Source organism: Nicotiana tabacum, chromosome 8 (genome assembly GCF_000715075.1).
Source record: "Nicotiana tabacum cultivar K326 chromosome 8, ASM71507v2, whole genome shotgun sequence".
NCBI classification, from domain to species: Eukaryota; Viridiplantae; Streptophyta; class Magnoliopsida; order Solanales; family Solanaceae; genus Nicotiana; species Nicotiana tabacum.
This window is the reverse complement of record NC_134087.1, coordinates 16,186,640-16,206,319: the sequence shown is the minus strand read 5'-3', so window position 1 is coordinate 16,206,319 and position 19,680 is coordinate 16,186,640. Positions and strand designations below refer to the sequence as shown.

The window sequence follows — 19,680 nt, the reverse complement described above, 5'->3', positions numbered from 1 at the left end:
TTATGCTGGAGCTCTGTCATATTATGCTGGAGTTCCAGCATACTTATCCTGGAACTCCAGCATAATATGCTGGAGTTCAAGCATACTTATGCTGGAACTCCAAGTATAATATGCTGGCGTATTTTTCGGATTTTGAACAGTGTTTTCGTTCAGATTTATCTTTACATAAAAAGTGGCTAAATTTCGATTACTTTTGAAACTGAACTATTTTTGAACGATCAATTATAAATCTGACTATTTTTGAATTTCTCCCATCCGTACGGCTTCAAGTTAGGCCCGATTGATAGAATATAGGCCCATAACACGATAGGTCCATATGTACCTAGCTCACGAATCTAGAAGAGAATCTTCTCTAGCTCCCCGCCATTCTCTTTCCCGCCAACCCACATCCCTCCATTTTCCCATTACTCTATAAAATCCTTTGCTTTTCATTTCTACTGCAGAAAAGTTAAAAGAAAAAAAAAAATGAATGAAAATTTGGAGGAACAGAGCAAGCTTCCTGAGCTTAAACTTGGTAAAACCCTAATTCTTTGAATGTTTTATTACATTCTCAGAAGTTTATTCTTACAAGCTTTTTTCTAGTTCTAATTTTTTTTATTTTATAGTTTTTCTCTTTATATTGTTTACTGTGTTTAATAAATGGATATTGATGGTTCATATTAGCGGTTCAACTGATTTGGGGATTTAACTGTAGTTTGATTGATTGATATTTGTTATTGTGAATGGTTTTGTTTTAGATGCTAAGCAAGCTCAAGGATTTCTCTCATTTTTCAAAACCCTACCCAAGGTAACTTTTTCATATTATTCATTCTGTTTAAATAGTTATTGCACCTTCACTTGTAGAGAAAATTGCTAGGCGGTTCACTTAATAGAGAACTTTTGATTTTTTTGCAGGACCCTAGGGCAGTTCGCCTCTTTGATCGTCGGGTGAGCCTTCTCTTAATCTCTTTGCTAGTCCTCTTTTTCCCCCCTTCAAAAATGGTGGAGTCCGAGCCAACTTGCACATCTTTCCACTAGTACAGGAACAGATAACTTTGTTCCCCAAGATTTGGGCAAATGGAAGCTTTTTGCCTCTATTGTGATTCTGACCTTGGTCTCTCACGGTCTTTATTCCAAATTTATTAGCTGCTAGGCGATAATCTTGGGTGGTGTGCTTGGCCTTATTATTTGTCTTTGCAGCTACATATAGTGATAGCTATTTTTTTTTTCTTAGTTCCATTTGAGATTCTTGAATGGATGCCCTTATTCTTGTATGCTTGTCATACTACTGCCTTTTGTTTAAGCTTGTAGTTCCATCTGAATTAGGCAGGTTCCAGGTTTTTTTTTTCCCCTGAAGTTATTAATTGAGCTATTCAAGTTATTCACCTTTAAGGTGGTGCAGCAAACTTTCTTTCTTTCCTGGCACCTATATTAATTTTTAGCTGGTTGAATAACCTGTTAAAATTTCTGTCTCTGTATCTTGTTTTTTGTTCTGAATCTTCATGCGTTTGTGCTTTTCTCTTTTTGGTTCTTTCATTATTCGACAGGAAGCCCTTTTTTGCTTTGGTGGCAGCATGCATTTCTTTCTTTTATTGATGATTAAATGACCCCCCCCCCCCCCTTCCTTCTCTTTTAGGACTATTATACTGCTCATGGAGATGATGCAACTTTCATTGCAAAGACATATTACCACACAACAACTGCTTTACGACAGTTGGGTAATGGAGCTGATGCCCTTTCCAGTATTAGTGTGAGTAGAAACATGTTTGAAACAATAGCTCGTGACATTCTCTTGGAGAGAATGGACCGTACTCTTGAACTATATGAGGGCAGTGGTTCAAACTGGAGACTGGTAAAAAGTGGAACCCCAGGGAATCTTGGAAGTTTTGAGGATATTCTGTTTGCTAATAATGAAATGCAAGATTCTCCGGTGATTGCTGCTCTTGCTCCAAACTTCGGTCAGAATGGATGTGAAGTTGGCTTAGGCTATGTTGATATTACAAAGAGAGTCCTTGGTTTAACAGAATTTCTAGATGATAGCCACTTCACGAATTTGGAGTCTGCTTTGGTTGCTCTTGGTTGCAGAGAATGTCTTGTACCAGCGGAGACTGGCAAATCCAGTGAATACAGGCCTATGTTTGATGCAATATCTAGATGCGGCGTGATGGTAACTGAAAGAAAGAAAACCGAATTTAAAGGGAGAGATTTGGTACAGGATCTTGGTAGGCTCGTCAAGGGTTCAGTAGAACCTGTTCGAGATTTGGTCTCTGGTTTTGAATGTGCATCAGGAGCTTTGGGCTGCATACTTTCTTATGCAGAACTACTTGCGGATGAGAGCAATTATGGAAACTATACAGTCAAACAATACAGCCTCAGTAGTTACATGAGATTAGATTCTGCTGCTATGAGAGCACTGAATGTTATGGAGAGCAAATCAGATGCTAATAAAAATTTTAGCTTGTTCGGTCTGATGAATAGAACGTGTACTGCTGGAATGGGTAAAAGGTTATTGCACATGTGGCTCAAACAGCCTTTACTAGATGTAGAAGAGATTAACTGTAGGCTGGATTTAGTTCAATCATTCGTGGAGGATGCTGCGCTTCGCCAAGATTTGAGGCAGCATCTAAAAAGAATTTCAGATATCGAGCGGCTGACACACAATCTTGAGAGGAAAAGAGCCAGTTTAGTGCACGTTGTAAAACTCTATCAGGTACGTTCTCTTTTCTCGTTTGTGCCTTCTCCCCCTCTTGTTAGCCTCGACTCCATAGATTTCAATCAGCTATACATTGAAGTACAAATGACTTTAATCCCCTCTTTTCTTAGCAAAATCATGCAGGGGTCCTGGCTTAACTTCTTTTTTTTTTCCTTCATGTGTAGTCAAGCATCAGAGTACCATATATCAAAAGTGTTTTGGAACGGCATGATGGGCAATTTGCAACACTCATTAGGGAAAGATATATTGATTCTCTGGAGAAATGGAGTGATGATAATCACCTGAATAAGTTCATAGGTCTTGTGGAAACTTCTGTTGACCTTGATCAACTTGAGAATGGAGAATACATGATTTCTTCTGCATATGACCCAAATTTATCTGCTCTGAAGGATGAGCAAGAGACATTGGAGCGACAAATTCATAATTTGCACAAACAAACTGCCAATGATCTTGATCTACCTATTGATAAGTCACTTAAACTAGATAAAGAAACACAATTTGGACACGTCTTCAGAATTACCAAGAAAGAAGAACCAAAAGTTAGGAAGCAGCTAAATTCTCATTACATTGTTCTCGAAACACGTAAGGATGGGGTAAAGTTCACCAATACAAAACTCAAAAAACTAGGAGATCAGTTCCACAAGATTGTAGAGGAGTACAAGAGCTGTCAGAAAGAATTGGTAGCTCGTGTAGTTCAAACAGCTGCGAGTTTCTCCGAGGTATGTCTACTATTTGTATATTTTGGGTGAACCTCCTCTTCTTTCCCACCCCATTTATTGGATTTACCGAGTAGTGGCTTTCCAGGTGTTTGAAGGTATAGCTGGTGTACTTTCTGAGTTGGATGTGCTACTGAGTTTTGCGGATTTGGCTGCCAGTTGCCCAACTCCTTACACAAGACCAAATATCAGTCCACCAGTAGGGACATTCTTTCTCTTCCCATTTAAGATGACACTGATACCATGCTAAAGAAAATTATACACAGCTAATATGGTGATGTTTCCATATAGGATACAGGAGATATTATACTTGAAGGGTGTAGGCATCCTTGTGTGGAAGCTCAAGATTGGGTTAACTTCATTCCTAATGACTGTAGACTAGTATGTGTTCTATAGCATTGAAATGTTCTTGTCCCTGATATTTTGTCTGGAGGGGCTTATAACCTACCTCTTTCATCTTCCCAGGTTAGGGGAGAGAGTTGGTTTCAGATTATCACAGGCCCTAACATGGGTGGAAAGTCTACCTACATTCGGCAGGTGCGGGTTCAGTATTTTGCTGAAAGTTCTTTTTGCCTTCTTTATCATCTGTCTAGGTCTGTAAGGGACAAGTTGTTAATGAAATAAATGTAATTAAATTATTGCTTTTCGGCAGTTCCTGCTTGTGAGGATGTTTCTGTATATTCACAGAATTCATAATCAGTTGCTTGAAGATCTAATTTTATTTGCATTCCAGTATTTTTCTCTATTCATTCATTATTCTTATACATAAACTGACTTTTTCTCAAAAAGAATCTCAATCATTTGGCTAATTTGCACTAACAGGTTGGTGTGAATGTCCTGATGGCCCAAGTTGGCTCGTTTGTTCCATGTGACAATGCTACCATTTCTATTCGTGATTGTATTTTTGCTCGTGTTGGCGCTGGAGATTGCCAGGTGAGACAACATATCCTTGTTGAATATCTAGAAATAAAAGTATCAACTTGCTCATTAAGGCGCATGTTGAAGAAGTTTGTCGTAACAGAACATGCTAGCCCTTCATAATTTTTTGAGTTCATCCAACTAGTTTGGCATTGAGGCTTAGTTGATTGATTGTTGATTAATCCAGCATAATAAATAACCAACTATATGCTGATGTCGTAAAAGCCCATCCGCTTTCTTTCAGTACATATTAAAGAAAAGAGTACTGAAGCTGCTAAATAAGTGTCTCATTTGCCAATACATAGTTGATCCACATGTCAGATCAGCTTGAATACATTTCATATAATTGAGCTTCTTATTATGTGCTTGATGTTTTCCACTTCCGTTTTGGTACTTATGGTTTTAAGTGGAAAGGCTGTGCTTAATTACGAAACTGATGTTGTGCATAAATTGTTGAATTGCATTCAGTGTTAGTCAGTAGCTAAACTAAATTATGCTTTTCCTACTGAGTGAATGATCTTCTATCTCTAAAAGGAAAGGAAAACCTTGTATAAAGATATGGCTTGCCTGCTGTAGGGATTTGATTCCACATTCTCATAAATGTGCTCCTGGCTGTTCTGTGTACTCCAAAAGGAAGCGAAGAACTTCAATTTATGCTGCTCCTTTAAAGTATTGACATCCTCTGCCTTCCAAATAGCCCATAGGTCCCATACTATGCATGCAGGAGAACTATCAATGTTTTGTTATGCCCACACCTAAGCCTTCCTGATCTACATGCTGCTAAGCACCTTTCCCAGTCCCTGTTGCATAGCTCACTCATGCTAAACACATCATGATTCAACATCAGTGCATCAGGTACAGGGTCGGTCCTCCTTGCCTACCAATTGAACAACAAAGCATCGGATTCCACCACATTGTCCTACTATCTGATGCAGTAGTAGAATGACAAATGTAATCCCCTGCCTCTTTATACGCAAAGGATTCAGAACTTAATATTTATATTGGAACAGCTGGTAATTTCATGATCTGTCATTTGCCTAAAATAAAATTGTTTTCTTTTGTATGTTTGTTTATTTATTACTTGTCACTATTTTGTCGGGTCATTTCTTTATTAATTAAAGGAACTAACAAGCTTTTATTTCTCCTTCCTCTTCCTTGAATCAGCTGAGAGGAGTTTCTACTTTTATGCAAGAGATGCTTGAGACTGCGTCGATCTTGAAAGGAGCTACTGATAGATCATTGATTATAATTGATGAGTTGGGCCGTGGTACATCAACCTATGATGGCTTTGGTGAGTTTCTGATCTGTGAATTTATATTAACATCTTTCTTAAAATTTCACCACTCCCTTTGCTCGACTTGCTCTTGTATCGTTGCCTCATTACATGATATAGATTTGCAGGACCTGTCATGTAACCCATTTGAAGCTTCCACTTTAAGAGACTTGAGCTAATTTCATTGGTATTAGATTCTTTGTTCAACATTCTTTTCCACCTAGGGAAATAGCGGCAAGCAGAGTAACAACCGTTACATGTACCATCCTCGTATGTTTCTGGTAAATATTCTCGTCATGGGATAGTGGATCACTCATGACATTTCTGCGAGAAATCAATAATCTGGTGATTTTATGAACTTTAAAGGCAGTTATACATGAAGTGTGGATTTGGGCTGTCTGAAAGGCATCGCGGGCAAACATTTGAAATAGTAGGATTACGTTGGAGAGACACGTACGGAAAGTTGACATTTACTGGTTGTTGTGAACAGAGTATACATGAAATATACTGCTGATTGTCATAAACTCTGCAAAAGTATGGGTCTTCTGCTATTTATTCTCTTGAAAACATCTGAACTAAGTAGGAAACAAACTCCTACAGAGCAGGGGCGGACCCACATATAGCTAAGGGGGTTCAACTGAACCCGCTTCATCGAAAAATACTATTGTGTATCTATGTAAATTACAACCAAAGCAGGGTAACTTTATATAAAAATTATATTTGAACACACATGACAAATGATTTGCTTCTGCAAAAGTGGTCAAGCGGGTTCATATATTGGGCGAGGTCCTGTGTTCGATTCCTGGCTAGTGCTTTTATACATACTGTACTTTTTTGTATAGATAGCAACAAGAATGTACAAATGGTAGACTTAGTAAAACTGTTTTGCATCAAATTAAATTAACCATACCTTGGCTTGTTGACTTATTACTCCAATGTCTTATATTTTTTCGTTCTCTCTATTTCACTTTAAAATTTGTTGTCTTTACTTAAACTCAATACAACTTATAGTGAAGTTTATTTTACTTCAAAAGGTAATTTTTGCTTTCTCCTTCATAAAATTTTCTAAGCCCTTCAAGTATATATGTTGAAATTATTTATTATTTTTTAATTTAATTTAATTTATGTCGAAATTTTCTTAGTTGTTTTATAATTAAATTTTATTATTTAGTGTATAAGCTCTCTTTCTTTAATTATGGTATTAATTTAGTTTAGTTTGTAATTTTTTTCTTATTGCCTTCTTTTATAAATAAAAATTTGTTACTTATAAAACTAAAAAATAATTTATAATCTCAAATCTCTTGGAGTTAATAATTTTATAGATTGGTCAATATTATTTTTTTGTTAAAGTATAGCAAAATTTTAAATTAGCTAAATTTAAATTTGTTAAATTAAAATAAGCAAAAATTTGTTACAACTTAAGATGATTTCATTTTAAGATTACTCTATGAACAAAAAGGATAAAAAATGGCTTCCTGTTACCGCTTATATTAGGAGGGTGTTTGGATTGGCTTTTAAGCTAGTCAAATCAACTTTCAAGCTCTTTTAGCTTTTTTTCCGGTGTTTGGCAAAATCAAAAAGTGCTTAAAATAAGTTAAAAACTGCTTAAAACAAGGCAAAAGTTAGGCAACCCCAACTTATTGCTTTTTGACTTAAAAGTTATTTCTGCTGAAAAATCATTTTTTTAAAGCCAATTCAAACGGGCTCTAGCTATGGTTGTTTCCAACTGAACCCACTTGCATAAAATCCTGGGTCCGCCACTGCTACAGAGTGAGTGCCCAGAGTTTCTTGTTCTAGTATATGTTTCTGCAAGGTAAGTTTGTAAAGGCTCAGATTCTTGATAATACAAAAAATAAAAGCATGAGCTGATGAGCAGAATCAAGACCTCATGTGATTGCCTTTATTTTTTTTAATCTTGGGCTTCATACCATTCTGTTTTCCTTCATGCTGTTAACTGATTCTGCTTGTGAGTTTCACTCTGGAAGTGTGTTCATAACTTTGTTTCTTTCTCATCCCATGTAACTGGGAATGAACTCTTCCATGCTACTTTTCACCTAAGTCTGCCTTTTGTATTAGATATAAGATTATCTTCTATCATTAAATATGAAGTTGGGTGGTTACAGTTGGCATGCTTATTGCATTCTCTCATGGCGTATACATTAACTGTTTTATTCTCTACTAGCACTGATATCAATGAAATTTATGATAAAGCGTGATGGATTATTTTGCTGACTATTCTTCCACAACCTAGTCCAACGCAGGCTTGAAAATTCAAGATTTAACTCAGCCTCATGGAAAACTACTTGAGTTTCATGAGCAGTTAGTTCTCTTTCAGTTTGTCCACCGTAGGAGACTATGGTTTCAAATACACTCAGCTTGAAGCCGTGTCTAATTTTGTATCCTAAATATTGGCAGGCACGGAAAGAATGCTCTTTTTCTTTCTTTTGGGGGTTCTCTTTTTGAGCGTGTACCTTGCTGAACTAGAGTTATTTCTTTGGCAACTTTGTTATGTCATCAGGTTGTTTTTCTTCTAATTCATGATTGTATTCGTGTATTTTACTCACATTATCAGGTTTAGCTTGGGCTATTTGTGAGCACATTGTTGAAGAAATTAAGGCACCAACATTGTTTGCCACTCACTTTCATGAGCTGACTGCATTGGCCAACAAGAATGGTAACAATGGACATAAGCAAAATGCTGGGATAGCAAATTTTCATGTTTTTGCACACATTGACCCTTCTAATCGCAAGCTAACTATGCTTTACAAGGTACGTTTATCTTCATCTTTCTGTCTACTTCTGACTCATTCTCATCATTTGCGAATAATGTTAAAGTGATATGAGTAGTTTCTTTCCTGATACACTTATCACAAAAAAAGTTTATTTCTTGATACTCTTGTTACTACCAGGTTTGAGAAAGTTTGAGCTTTATTTAGGTTGATATCTGATGTTAGTAGGGATGATTATTTCTTTCACTACTGGTAGAAATAGGAGACTTTCTATTAGGTAGCAGTATAAAAGCTTGTAGTTTGGCAGCATCTCCCTGTACGTCTATAATGAAGTATCGTGAATCAACACTAACACAAGCTATGTTAATAATAGTAAGTGTAGATGTTACTTTTCAGAAAAAAAGATAAGAAGAGTACTTGTGACATTATAAAAATGTAACTTACTATGCTGCTTAATAGCCCATCAAATGCAGCTTATGGTGACCAGTGAGGACTTTCTGGTAAGTGCTTAGTTAGTAAATCTCCGTATCCTATTTATATCAGAATACGTTTTATGAAGTTGGCTTCACATGCAATCTTAGTTTTTATATGGTGTGCGCACAAACAGTCAAAAAGTCACTGGAATTAGTTGATTTCACAAGTTTTAATTTGTGACCTGTTGTAAATAGGAGTATATGTGATTTTCAGTTCCAGATTTACCTGCTGATACTCACTTCTTTGCTGATTGTTTAAAGTCCATGCTACAAGGATATACACCATTCTGTGATGTGCCAATACATGTGATAGTTTCCACTCTACCTCTCTTGAGTCCTGAGGAAGTTTGTTAAAAATTAATGAAGGCACTAGGATTGGAATCACAGTGATTTTGGCTTTTGGGTGCTATAAGCCATAAGACGAGTTGAATATATTGTTAAAAATTAATAAAGGCAGTAGCATTGAAATCACAGCGACTTTTGCTTTTGGGTGCTATAAACCATAAGGCATGTTGAATATGCTTTAGTGGAAAGGAGAATTTAAAAGCCTAATCACATCATGGACTAAAAAACTATTTTCTTATGCTTTTTAGAACGTGAGCAGTTGCAGCATCTGACCGTTGTACTCTTCCAGGTTCAACCAGGTGCTTGTGATCAGAGTTTTGGTATTCATGTTGCTGAATTTGCAAATTTTCCACCGAGTGTTGTGGCCCTGGCTAGAGAAAAGGCATCTGAGTTGGAGGATTTCTCTCCTATTGCCATAATTCCAAATGACATTAAAGAGGTGTTTTCATTTGGTTACCTTCCTTTTCTCATCGCAAAAATCAATAAAAATTCTGCTTCCTTATCTTTTTGAAAGGGTTATGTCTACATCCTGTCTAGATGCATTCTTACATCTCACCCGTTTTAAAATCATATGCAAGACTTCTAAATGGGTTTAGCTATAGGTGATAATGTAAAAATGCTCGCTCTGCTATTTAAGCACATAATCTTAATATTTTCAAAACCCATTTGATGCTTTTGAATGGTCAATGGTGTCATATGATAAAACTTCTTATGACATCTTGATCTGCTCTATTGCTTATATGCTTTTTTGGGTGTGTATTAAAATGCACTTAAGCACTTGCATGCTCTACTGTCTTCATGGAAAACCTTATAGTAGCAAAGTCACATGTAATCGGAGCAGCCGGTGGTACTTGGTTTTCCCCTTGTCTCAACCCCACTTGCCTTTGTTTTTGTTATTCTTCCAGGCAGCTTCAAAACGGAAGAGAGAATTTGACCCTCATGACGTGTCTAGAGGTACTGCCAGAGCTCGGCAATTCTTACAGGATTTCTCTCAGTTGCCACTGGATAAGATGGATCCAAGCGAGGTCAGGCAACAGTTGAGCAAAATGAAAACCGACCTGGAGAGGGATGCAGTTGACTCTCACTGGCTTCAGCAATTCTTTTAGTTCTTCAGATTAGAACTATATCTTCTATTCTGTGAAGCTTGGGGGAATGATAGTGATGGGTTTTGTGGATATAACTTAGCCTAAGTGTAAAGTTTCGTTTAAATCCTTACCCCAAACATGATTCTCTGTAATCAGGGGACTTTTGTATGCATCCTGTGTTAAATAGTAAACGTTATCTTATGGTCAGCTAACATTGGTAGTAGTCTATTGAATTATTCCTTCACAACGACTAAACAACCTTCCCTTCTCTTAAAACACCCTAAACTATAGACAAAAGCTCCCCGTTTTGTACTTAATTTGTTAAAATGAATTGTGTATTTGTACTATTGAATTAGGGAGAATTTAAGAAAAACAATGAATATTATAGTTTATACCTCTAACAATTAACGAAATTCTTTTGGATTTACATACTTGATACTAATTAAAAGACATAATAAAAACCTAATATATAAGTTTAACTACTTTGAAGCAGATACTAATAGCCCGTTTGGCCAAGCTACAGAAATCAGTTTATTTTGAGAAGTGTTTTTTTTCAAAAGTGCTTTTCTCAAAAGTACTTTTGGTGAGAAGCAGTTTGTGTTTGACTAATTAGTTCGAGTTTGTAGGACTGTCGTGTTTGTAGGACTAACTTCTCCCACTCTGGGAGAAGCAGAGTGAGAGAAGTTGTAGGACTAATTAGTTAGGGTTTGTAGGGGATCTCTCCGGTGATGTTTGGTCCACTATTGTTCAATAGGGTGTTGATTTTGTCACACGTGTCCAACATACTAATCAATGGACAAGATCTCTTTAGCTAAAAGCTAGTTTATTAAACTAGCTTTTAGCTAAAGAGATCTTGTCCATTGATTAGTATGTTGGACACGTGTGACAAAATCAACACCCTATTGAACAATAGTGGACCAAACATTACCGGAGGGGATCCCAACCCTTTGTACATTGAAACCTATTCATATATTGCACTCTTTCTTCTCTCTAATAATACCTATCTTATCCTTTTCGTATATTTTAGCTCTCTTTTCCTTTGCTTTAACTGGGGAAAGAGGGGTTACTATAATAAGTGAATCTACAAATGCATGTCAGCCTCAACTTCAGTAGTGTGGAGCAGAGAGGAAGAAAGAGCCTTTGAGAATGCCATTGCCATGAAGCAATACTCTATTGAAGATTCCAAAGAGCAATGGCAAAAGATTGCTTTGATTGTCCCAAATAAAACCATTGAAGTTACCAATTGCTAGTTGATGATGTTACTGCCATTGACGCTGGCTATGTTCCAATCCCAAACTACACTTCCTCCTCAACCAAGGAAAACAGACATGGCTATTCCCAAGTCTATTGTGGTTATGGAAATGAGGTTGCAGGCACAACCCATTACTCAAATGGCCAAGGAGAGAGGAGGTTAAGAGAGACGAAAAGGGATGCCATGGACTGAAGAAGAACATAGGTATATAATACGTTTACTCCCTCCGTGCCAATTTATGTAAACATGTTCGGATTTCGAGATTTAAATGAATTATTCTCCTTATTTTTTTTCATATGCCTTTTAAATATTTTAAATTATTAATTATTGTGACTTATACTATCTTTTACCTAGTTTTCAAATATATAAATTTTATTTTGAAAAATTGTCCAAATACATGGTCAAAATTAAGTCGTTTGAATCTCATAAAGCGAAAAGTGTCACATAAATCGAAACAGAGGAACACTTAATTCCAAGCCAATAGTAACTTTACTTGTTTTGGTTGAACTTGAGCTCATCAAACCGCCTTTGTCGGATAAAACCTATATACACTTGATTGTTTAAAAAAGAATTATTTGTACTGAACGAATTAAACTGCCCTAATTTTTTCTTTTAGGTTATTCTTGCTTGGTTTAGACAGGTTTGGAAAAGGAGATTGGAGAAGCATTTCGAGGAAGTTTGTGATATCCAGGACGCCATCCCAAGTGGCTAGCCATGCCTAAAAGTACTTTAGCCGTTTGAACTCGATCATTAGTGGTAGAAGAAGATCCAGCATTCATGACATTACAATTGTAAACAGAGGAGATGTTGTGTCAACTCATCAAGCCCCTATCACAGGCCAACAGCCCAATCCCCACCATTCCAATATGCATGCCTTGGGCTTGTATGATGGGCCAGTGGGAGAAATTTAAAAATAGTCAGATTTACAACTGGTCATTCAAAAATAACCACAGTTTCAGAAGTAATCGAAATTTAGCCACTTTTCATGTAAAGATAAATCTGAGCGAAAACACTGTTCAAAACCCGAAAAATACGCCCGTATATTATACTGAAGTTCCAGCATAAGTATGCTTGAACTCCAGCATATTATACGGGAGTTCCAGGATAACTATGCTGGAACAACATAGTACACTAGAACTTCAGCATAATATACAGGAGTTCCAGCAAGTATAAATGTTCAGTATAATATACTGGAGTTTGGAGCACCGATGCTCCAGTCTCCCGTATATTATACAGGAGACAGCAAAGTATACCGGTCCAGCATAATATGCTGGAGTTCGTACACAAATACACCGAACTCCCGTATATTATACGGGACCGGTCTCTGTTGCAGCAAAATAGTGACTATTTTTCATTGACTTCGTAAACGATGACTATTTTTGATTGACCAGTTCGAAAATTGGCTATACCGTGCTATTTTGACTGGGCCAGTGAGTCTTGAAGAAATGGTAAGATATGGGTAACAGTTCTTGCAAGTATCTCTATTGCTGGGGGACTGGGAGACCGATAAACGTAGAACAAGAAGAGGAGAAGGAAATCCTATGGGCCGAATTTTTACTAAGAGGGTCAAAAAATATATAGATGCACCGAAAAAGTTTAGGGGAGTCAAACGTATAGTAAATATACATAAAACAGAAAAATTTATCTAGCAATACAATATAAATTTCTGACGAAGGGGCGTCGATTGGTTGAATGTGGCTCCGCCACCTGTTCTAACTACTAGAGGAAAAACATGGAAAGAAAGAGAGACCCTTTCTTGGACTCTAAGAAATACCATTTGTGAATAAAAAATATTGTATGCTCCTAATTTTCTCTTCTCTTTGCTTACCTTCGGGAATTTCTTTCTCCACCTCCTATTACTTATATCCAATCCCACCTTTGCTTCTTCCATAATTCATTACTGAATATGTGCAGCTTCTGTGATTTTAATTTACATGGTTTCAGCGGATCACCTTGAAGCAGAATTTATGAGCAACTTTAATCTGCTTGAGAGAGCACCAAGCGCCAAGACAAAAAAGGTGCTCCTTTATTTGATTAATTTGAAGAGTCATTTCATTTTCACTTATATTGATACATTATAAGTAGGAGTATCAGATAAAAGTTACTCGTAAATTAATTTGAGCTAAAAATCAATCAAATTGTAGATGAGCTGAATTCAACAGATGTGCGGGTCAATGACCAGCCCAACCTTGGACGATTTAGACGGGTCAAATGGGTTTGGGCTTAAATTGCCGCCTCTAACTATATGCATTCCGTCGGTTATGTATTATGCATAAGCCTTCCAATAAATAGAAAGACTTCTTTGCATATAACTTTATTTTCACCAAAGTCATAACACTTTATTTTCTCACACAAAAATTATATAACTAAGACTTTTTTTAACCAAAGTCATATAGTTTTGTTTTCTCACACAAATATCATAACACTTTCACTAACTCACACAAAAATTATATTGGTCGAAAAATAAAATTTTCGGTAGTATTTTCTTATTTCACGTTTTTTTATTTTTATTTTTAGTCTAATAAATAATTACCCAATTAAAATAGGAGAAATATGAGTATATTTTTAGCCGTTCCCAAAAATAATAGCCGATAAAATATTTATATATATTGGCTAGAAAATACAATTAGTTTCAGCCAGCTGGTTAATTTTATATTTTTTCCCTTAAAATAGGAATGACCTAACCCAACATGACCCAATACCTATAAACGTAAGTTAAAATAATACTAAAGGTGAAGTCTCCCCCCATAAAAAACTTAGTTCGGAATGCATGAGATTTTGACAAAAAACAAAGAAATAAAAAGTATAATTAGAGAACACTTGAAATAAAATGCTATCAATTTAAAATCTTGAAAAGAAAAATAAAAGATAGAAGTATCATGTTTTGAAGTATTGAAATATATATATATATATATATATATATATATATATATATATATATATATATATATATATATATATATATATATATATATATTGGGGGAGGGTGGGCGAGGTCGGGTTGGGTCATCCCTATTTTAATTGGTTTATTATTTATTAGATTGAAAATAAAAAATTGCAAAATTGCAAAATAAGAAAATACTACGGAAAATTTATGTTCTTCAATCATTATTATTTTTGTGTGAGTTAATAAAAGTTTTATAATTTTTGTATGAGATATTATATGACTTTGGTGAAAAATAGTTATTTTTATATATTTTTTGTGTGAGAAAACAAAGTTATATGATTTTGATAAAAAAAATCATAGTTAGATGACCATTTGTGAAATTTATCCATCAATACTGCCACTTCAATCTGGGCAACAAGCCGTTAGACAATCTGAAAGTACACCGGTGGTGTTAATTTTTTTATTTATTAACAGATGCAACTGTAAGAAAAACAAATTTATTGAAAGTTTGTCTCCCAAAATTTTATTATCTCATAGGCTAATAACCACTTAAATAAAATAGTAGATTATCATCCTACAACTAATTAATCTAGTAAATCGGAGTATTAGACATCTTTAAAACTAAATAATTGATTATTCTAGTAAATTAAAATAGTAGACTCCTCTTTTAACTAAACAACTAATTATTCTAGCAAATCTGCAACGACAAAAGATGCAACATTCAGCAACTAGATTAAACATGCTAGTTTGATAGAGTTTCGTCTTAGATTGCTAGTGATTAATGTTGTGTTTACACTATTCTTCCGTTTTCCATAGCATAGAGCCTTATTTACTTGTTATTGTTATTGTTTTTCATCTATTTTCTAGTTTTTACGTCGCTGCAATTATTTCTATATTTTCTGTTGATGGTACTGATGTATTTATCTTTTTTCGTTTTCTTGAGCCGAGGGTCTTTCAAATAACCTCTCTACTCCCTCGAGGTAGGGGTAAGATCTGCGTACTACTCACCATCCTCCCAGACCTCACCTGTAGAATTTTACTGGATTGTTGTTGTTTTAAGTCAAAAGAATAGTTACAAACTCAATGTGATCTCAACCTATTACAGTTAATAAAGAGTATAATTACAAATGAATGTGGATTGCGATGTTATGTAATATTTGTTTATCTTGCAAGAGTATCTCATGACCGTAGTATTGGCACGTCGTATCGCTTTCTGTTGATAGTAGATTTCTGTTGTTTTCTTTCATTGTTGATCATCTTACTATCTTGTTGTTTTTATTTTGCTTTTTGGTACAGTCACTTCTTGTATATATTTTCATTAATGTGATGCTTATGCTTTCCGAGGTGAGGGTCTATTGTAAACAGCCAATGGCGAAGCTAGAAATTTCCTCAAGGCAAATTTGAAAGAAGTGAAAAAATTTCCAATAAAGGGTGTTCAATATGTATTATATACATCTAAAACGTAATATTTACCTATATATACAGTGTAATTTTTCGACGAAGGGTGATCAACTGACTACTCTTGTGATCATGTGGCTTCGCCACTGAAAACATCGTCTCTATCCTCACAAGGTAAGGGTAAAGTCTGCATATATACTATCCCCTAGATCTCACGATGTGGGATAATATTGGGTATGGATATGTTGTTGTTATTGTAGTTGTATCTCATAGTGCTTATTTAATTTAATGGCGACTTCTTAAATTTCACTCTTATTTCTCTTTGTTTTTTTGTTTGCCACAAAATTTAAGTATACGGAATTATACTGTGATACTTGGAAACGAACCCTTTTCTCTGACCGAGGGAAGAGGACATGCATTGGACTGGTAGTTGCATAATGGATAAAAATAATAAACACAAAAGAAAGTCACTTTACATGTAATTAAGTCTCTTTGTAGCACTTGGAACCATTAGTATAAGTGCAGTGTGCAGATCAATTCTACTTCTTTATTGATCTAATAACATAACCATAAATAGGCTAGTAATTAATTGGCAACTAACAGAGAAATATATCTAACTCAAGTCTTACAAGTTTGAATTGTGGGTGAAATGTGTTTCTTTCTTTCTCCATTTTGGCTATAGAACGACGTCCAATAATCAGTTATTCTATCAATAAATGTTGATGGTTCAACAAGAAATTGGTCCTACTTATACACACAACTCATTTAAAACTACTGAGTAAAGTCAGCGGTAAAAAAGGAAGATCCTTTCTTCAACTCAAGAAATACGCTTTAATGAAAAGATTGTTGACTAGAAAGTAGAGCTCGTGTTTTGTTATACCAGAGTGAGTTGTGAGCCTTTAATCAATTTTACCTTGTTGAAAATTAGGTAGGAACTTGATAGATTTATCCTGGAATGAAAGTTTAAAATCACCTCAAGTAAGCCATTTAATCTACTACCGCTAAAATAATAGTACTAGTACAAGAAAGAAATTAAGGGAGTAATAATCGACGACGGAATAGAACGGAAAAAAGACTTGCTTCAATCAAAGAAAGAAAATTTATATTCTCAGTGAGAAATTTCTCACATTGATTCCGTTGTCAAATCACTGATTCAATCAAAGAATGAATAAAGAAGAGACCAGAATATTAATCTTTCCTCAATATAGAAGATGATTTCAGATAGAATTATTTGGTGTAATTTGACCAGCTTTAAGAGATTACTCATCATGTTAATTATAATGTAGTGAAAACATGTACTAGTCAAGTGAGAGCAGTCTACGAACAGTATCTATTAGCTCGGAGTCGGTTTATACCAGAGTAATATTTTAACACCAATATTCATAGAAGATATTATGCTTTTACTGAGCCGAGGTCTATGCTATGTAAATGTTCAAGTGTATACTGTCCTTTCTAGACTTCACTTTTGAAATTACACCGGATTTGTTGTTATGGTTGTATGCACAAATAAGTGATTTGGTGCGCACCTTTTCTAATTCCACGGCATACATACGTGCCACCTCGTACTAGTAACATGTACCACAATCCCTTGGATTAAAAGGTTTGGACAGATAGAAGATGAGTGATTACTGGAGAATTACTGATGTGATACACAAGGGAAAAAACCATACTCCATTTAACTGTAGCAATAACTTAACTCCTCTTCTTATTGGGCACACTGCACAGTCCACAGAGCAGGTATCAAGTATGTATGAAAGCTTTTTTCCCCCGCCATTAATGCATTTTTTCTATTCAAACCTTATACAAGGTTGACGTGAGCTCACTCTTTTCTCACCTTTCGGCTTTTCCTTCTCCTCCTCCTACTTATATCCAGTCCCAGCTCTCAATTCTTGCATTCCATTCTTCATTTTCTTTGTACGAAAGAATAATGGCACACTTCTTCTCCTTCTTTATTCTCATCATCTCTGTTTCTTTCCTTCCTCTTACTCTCTCTCGCTCACTCTCTTCACCTCCACTTGAGTCCCAAATCCTCGACGTTGCAAAATCCATTCAAAATACTCTTCATGTTCTCTCTCCCAAGTTCCAATCTTTCCAACAAGAAGCAATAAAACAACCCCTTTTTAATTCTTCTTCTTCTTCAGCATTCTCTGTATCAATCTATCCTCGTTCCTCTCTTACAAAAACCCAACATAAAAACTACACATATCTCACTCTCTCCCGACTCGCTCGTGACTCTGTCCGAGTTTCCTCACTCACTACTATGCTTCAACTTGAAGAAATCCAGACCCCTGTTACTTCTGGAGTAAGTGAAGGCAGTGGCGAGTATTTTGCTCGGGTCGGATTCGGACAACCGGTGAAGGAATTCTACATGGCTATTGACACTGGTAGTGACATTACATGGCTTCAATGTGAGCCCTGCTCCGAATGTTACCAGCAAACCGATTCAATTTTCAACCCGTCCGATTCTTCCACCTACACTAGCCTCTCTTGCGACTCACCCGAGTGCTCCGCTCTTCATGTCTCGGAATGTTCTTCAACCGGCACGTGTCTCTATCAAGTCTCCTATGGCGACGGGTCTTTCACCGTTGGAGAGTTCGCCACTGAAACGGTGTCGTTAGGAAACTCTGGAGGATCGTCATTCTCTAATGTTGCTATAGGCTGTGGCCATGATAACGAAGGCCTATTTATTGGCTCAGCTGGGCTGGTAGCTCTCGGCGGCGGCTCATTATCTCTTCCGTCTCAAATTAAAGCGACGTCGTTTTCCTACTGCCTTGTAGATCGTGATTCTGATTCATCATCGACATTGGAGTTCAATTCCGCTGGACCTAGCGACTCGATAATTGCACCGTTGCTACAAAACTCGAAGAGGAGTACTTTTTTCTACGTCGGTCTCGAAGGAATCAGCGTCGCCGGCGAGATGTTATCGGTTCCGGCGAACATATTTCAGGTGGACGATAACGGTAACGGAGGGATTATTGTGGACTCCGGTACAGCGGTTACGCGGTTTGAGAGGAGCGTTTACAATGCTTTACGTGACACATTTGTGAAATATGCTCAGGATTTGCCGGCCGACGGGGATTTTATGTTGTTTGATACTTGCTATGATTTGTCGGGTATGAAAACGGCGAGTGTTCCGACGGTGGCGTTTCATTTTTCCGGTGGTAAGACGCTGTCGTTGCACCCCAAGAACACGCTGGTTCCGGTGAACTCGTCGGGGAAGTTCTGCTTAGCTTTTGCTCCGGAGGATGGAAAATTCTCGATTATTGGAAACATACAGCAGCAAGGGACACGTGTCAGTTATGACCTGGCTAACAACCTTGTTGGATTTAGTCCTGATAAATGTTAGCGGAGTAGTACTTCGAAGTACAACTGTGGAGATAAAATTTATAGCGGCAGTAGCTGCATTAAATTAAGAAAGAAAAATGAAAAAAGAGAAAAAGAAAGGAGCCAATAAAAAGTTGGTTTGCAATAATTAATTTGTTTATGGACGATGGTTGCTTTTCCTTTCTTTTACTCCTACTTGTTTATCACAATGGTTTTTGTGGACTATTTAAGAATTGAAATTTGAAGTTATTTACACTGATATTAAAAAAAAAATTCACACTATCATGGTAATTTCACCAATTTAGTAGATTATGATTCAGATATCAAAGTGGTTGTCAGAATCTGAGTATAAAAGAGGTTTTAAAGCTCCAAAAGTTTAAAAACAGGTTTTAAGGTTTAACACTGTTGAAAAAACAAAATTGTTCCAAAAGAAAGAAAAAAAAGAAACGCCGTTGCCGGGGATCGAACCCGGGTCACCCGCGTGACAGGCGGGAATACTCACCACTATACTACAACGACTTGGTTGCTTAAGAAATTCATTGCTAATTATTTATCTTTAAATATATTTGATATATTCTCTTTGTTTGC

The 19,680-nt window shown here is 36.2% G+C and overlaps 2 protein-coding genes, 1 non-coding gene and 1 pseudogene across 3 annotated transcripts; 3 read left to right on the top strand and 1 right to left on the bottom strand.

The window, feature by feature from the left end:
- The first annotated feature begins 329 nt into the window (after positions 1-329).
- On the top strand, positions 330-10,443 carry LOC107825761 (DNA mismatch repair protein MSH2). Its single transcript, XM_075219021.1, has 13 exons — positions 330-514; positions 738-787; positions 895-927; positions 1,616-2,689; positions 2,857-3,411; positions 3,497-3,607; positions 3,700-3,789; positions 3,874-3,945; positions 4,231-4,341; positions 5,491-5,617; positions 8,172-8,368; positions 9,436-9,585; positions 10,052-10,443. Exons 1-13 carry the CDS (start codon positions 466-468, stop codon positions 10,250-10,252), a joined length of 2,820 nt encoding a protein of 939 aa, XP_075075122.1. The 5' UTR covers positions 330-465; the 3' UTR covers positions 10,253-10,443.
- Positions 10,444-11,322: 879 nt separating this feature from the next.
- On the top strand, positions 11,323-12,735 carry LOC142163539 (transcription factor SRM1-like; annotated as a pseudogene).
- A 4,358-nt stretch (positions 12,736-17,093) lies between these two features.
- Positions 17,094-19,345, top strand: LOC107825764 (protein ASPARTIC PROTEASE IN GUARD CELL 1-like). Its single transcript, XM_016652673.2, has one exon. It carries the CDS (start codon positions 17,696-17,698, stop codon positions 19,112-19,114), a length of 1,419 nt encoding a protein of 472 aa, XP_016508159.1. The 5' UTR covers positions 17,094-17,695; the 3' UTR covers positions 19,115-19,345.
- Positions 19,346-19,539: 194 nt separating this feature from the next.
- On the bottom strand, positions 19,540-19,611 carry TRNAD-GUC (transfer RNA aspartic acid (anticodon GUC)). Its single transcript has one exon. It is a non-coding gene; the product is annotated as a tRNA-Asp (tRNA).
- Between the last annotated feature and the right edge of the window lie 69 nt (positions 19,612-19,680).

What these genes read in the sequence shown, in the direction of transcription:
- LOC107825761 (XM_075219021.1), top strand. Translation starts at nt 466, where the DNA reads ATGAATGAAAATTTGGAGGAACAGAGCAAGCTTCCTGAGCTTAAACTT. An exon ending in AGTCTACCTACATTCGGCAG is followed by an intron (nt 3,946 to 4,230) that starts GTGCGGGTTCAG and finishes TTGCACTAACAG; the next exon opens with GTTGGTGTGAATGTCCTGAT. An exon ending in AGCTAACTATGCTTTACAAG is followed by an intron (nt 8,369 to 9,435) that starts GTACGTTTATCT and finishes GTACTCTTCCAG; the next exon opens with GTTCAACCAGGTGCTTGTGA.
- LOC107825764 (XM_016652673.2), top strand. Translation starts at nt 17,696, where the DNA reads ATGGCACACTTCTTCTCCTTCTTTATTCTCATCATCTCTGTTTCTTTC.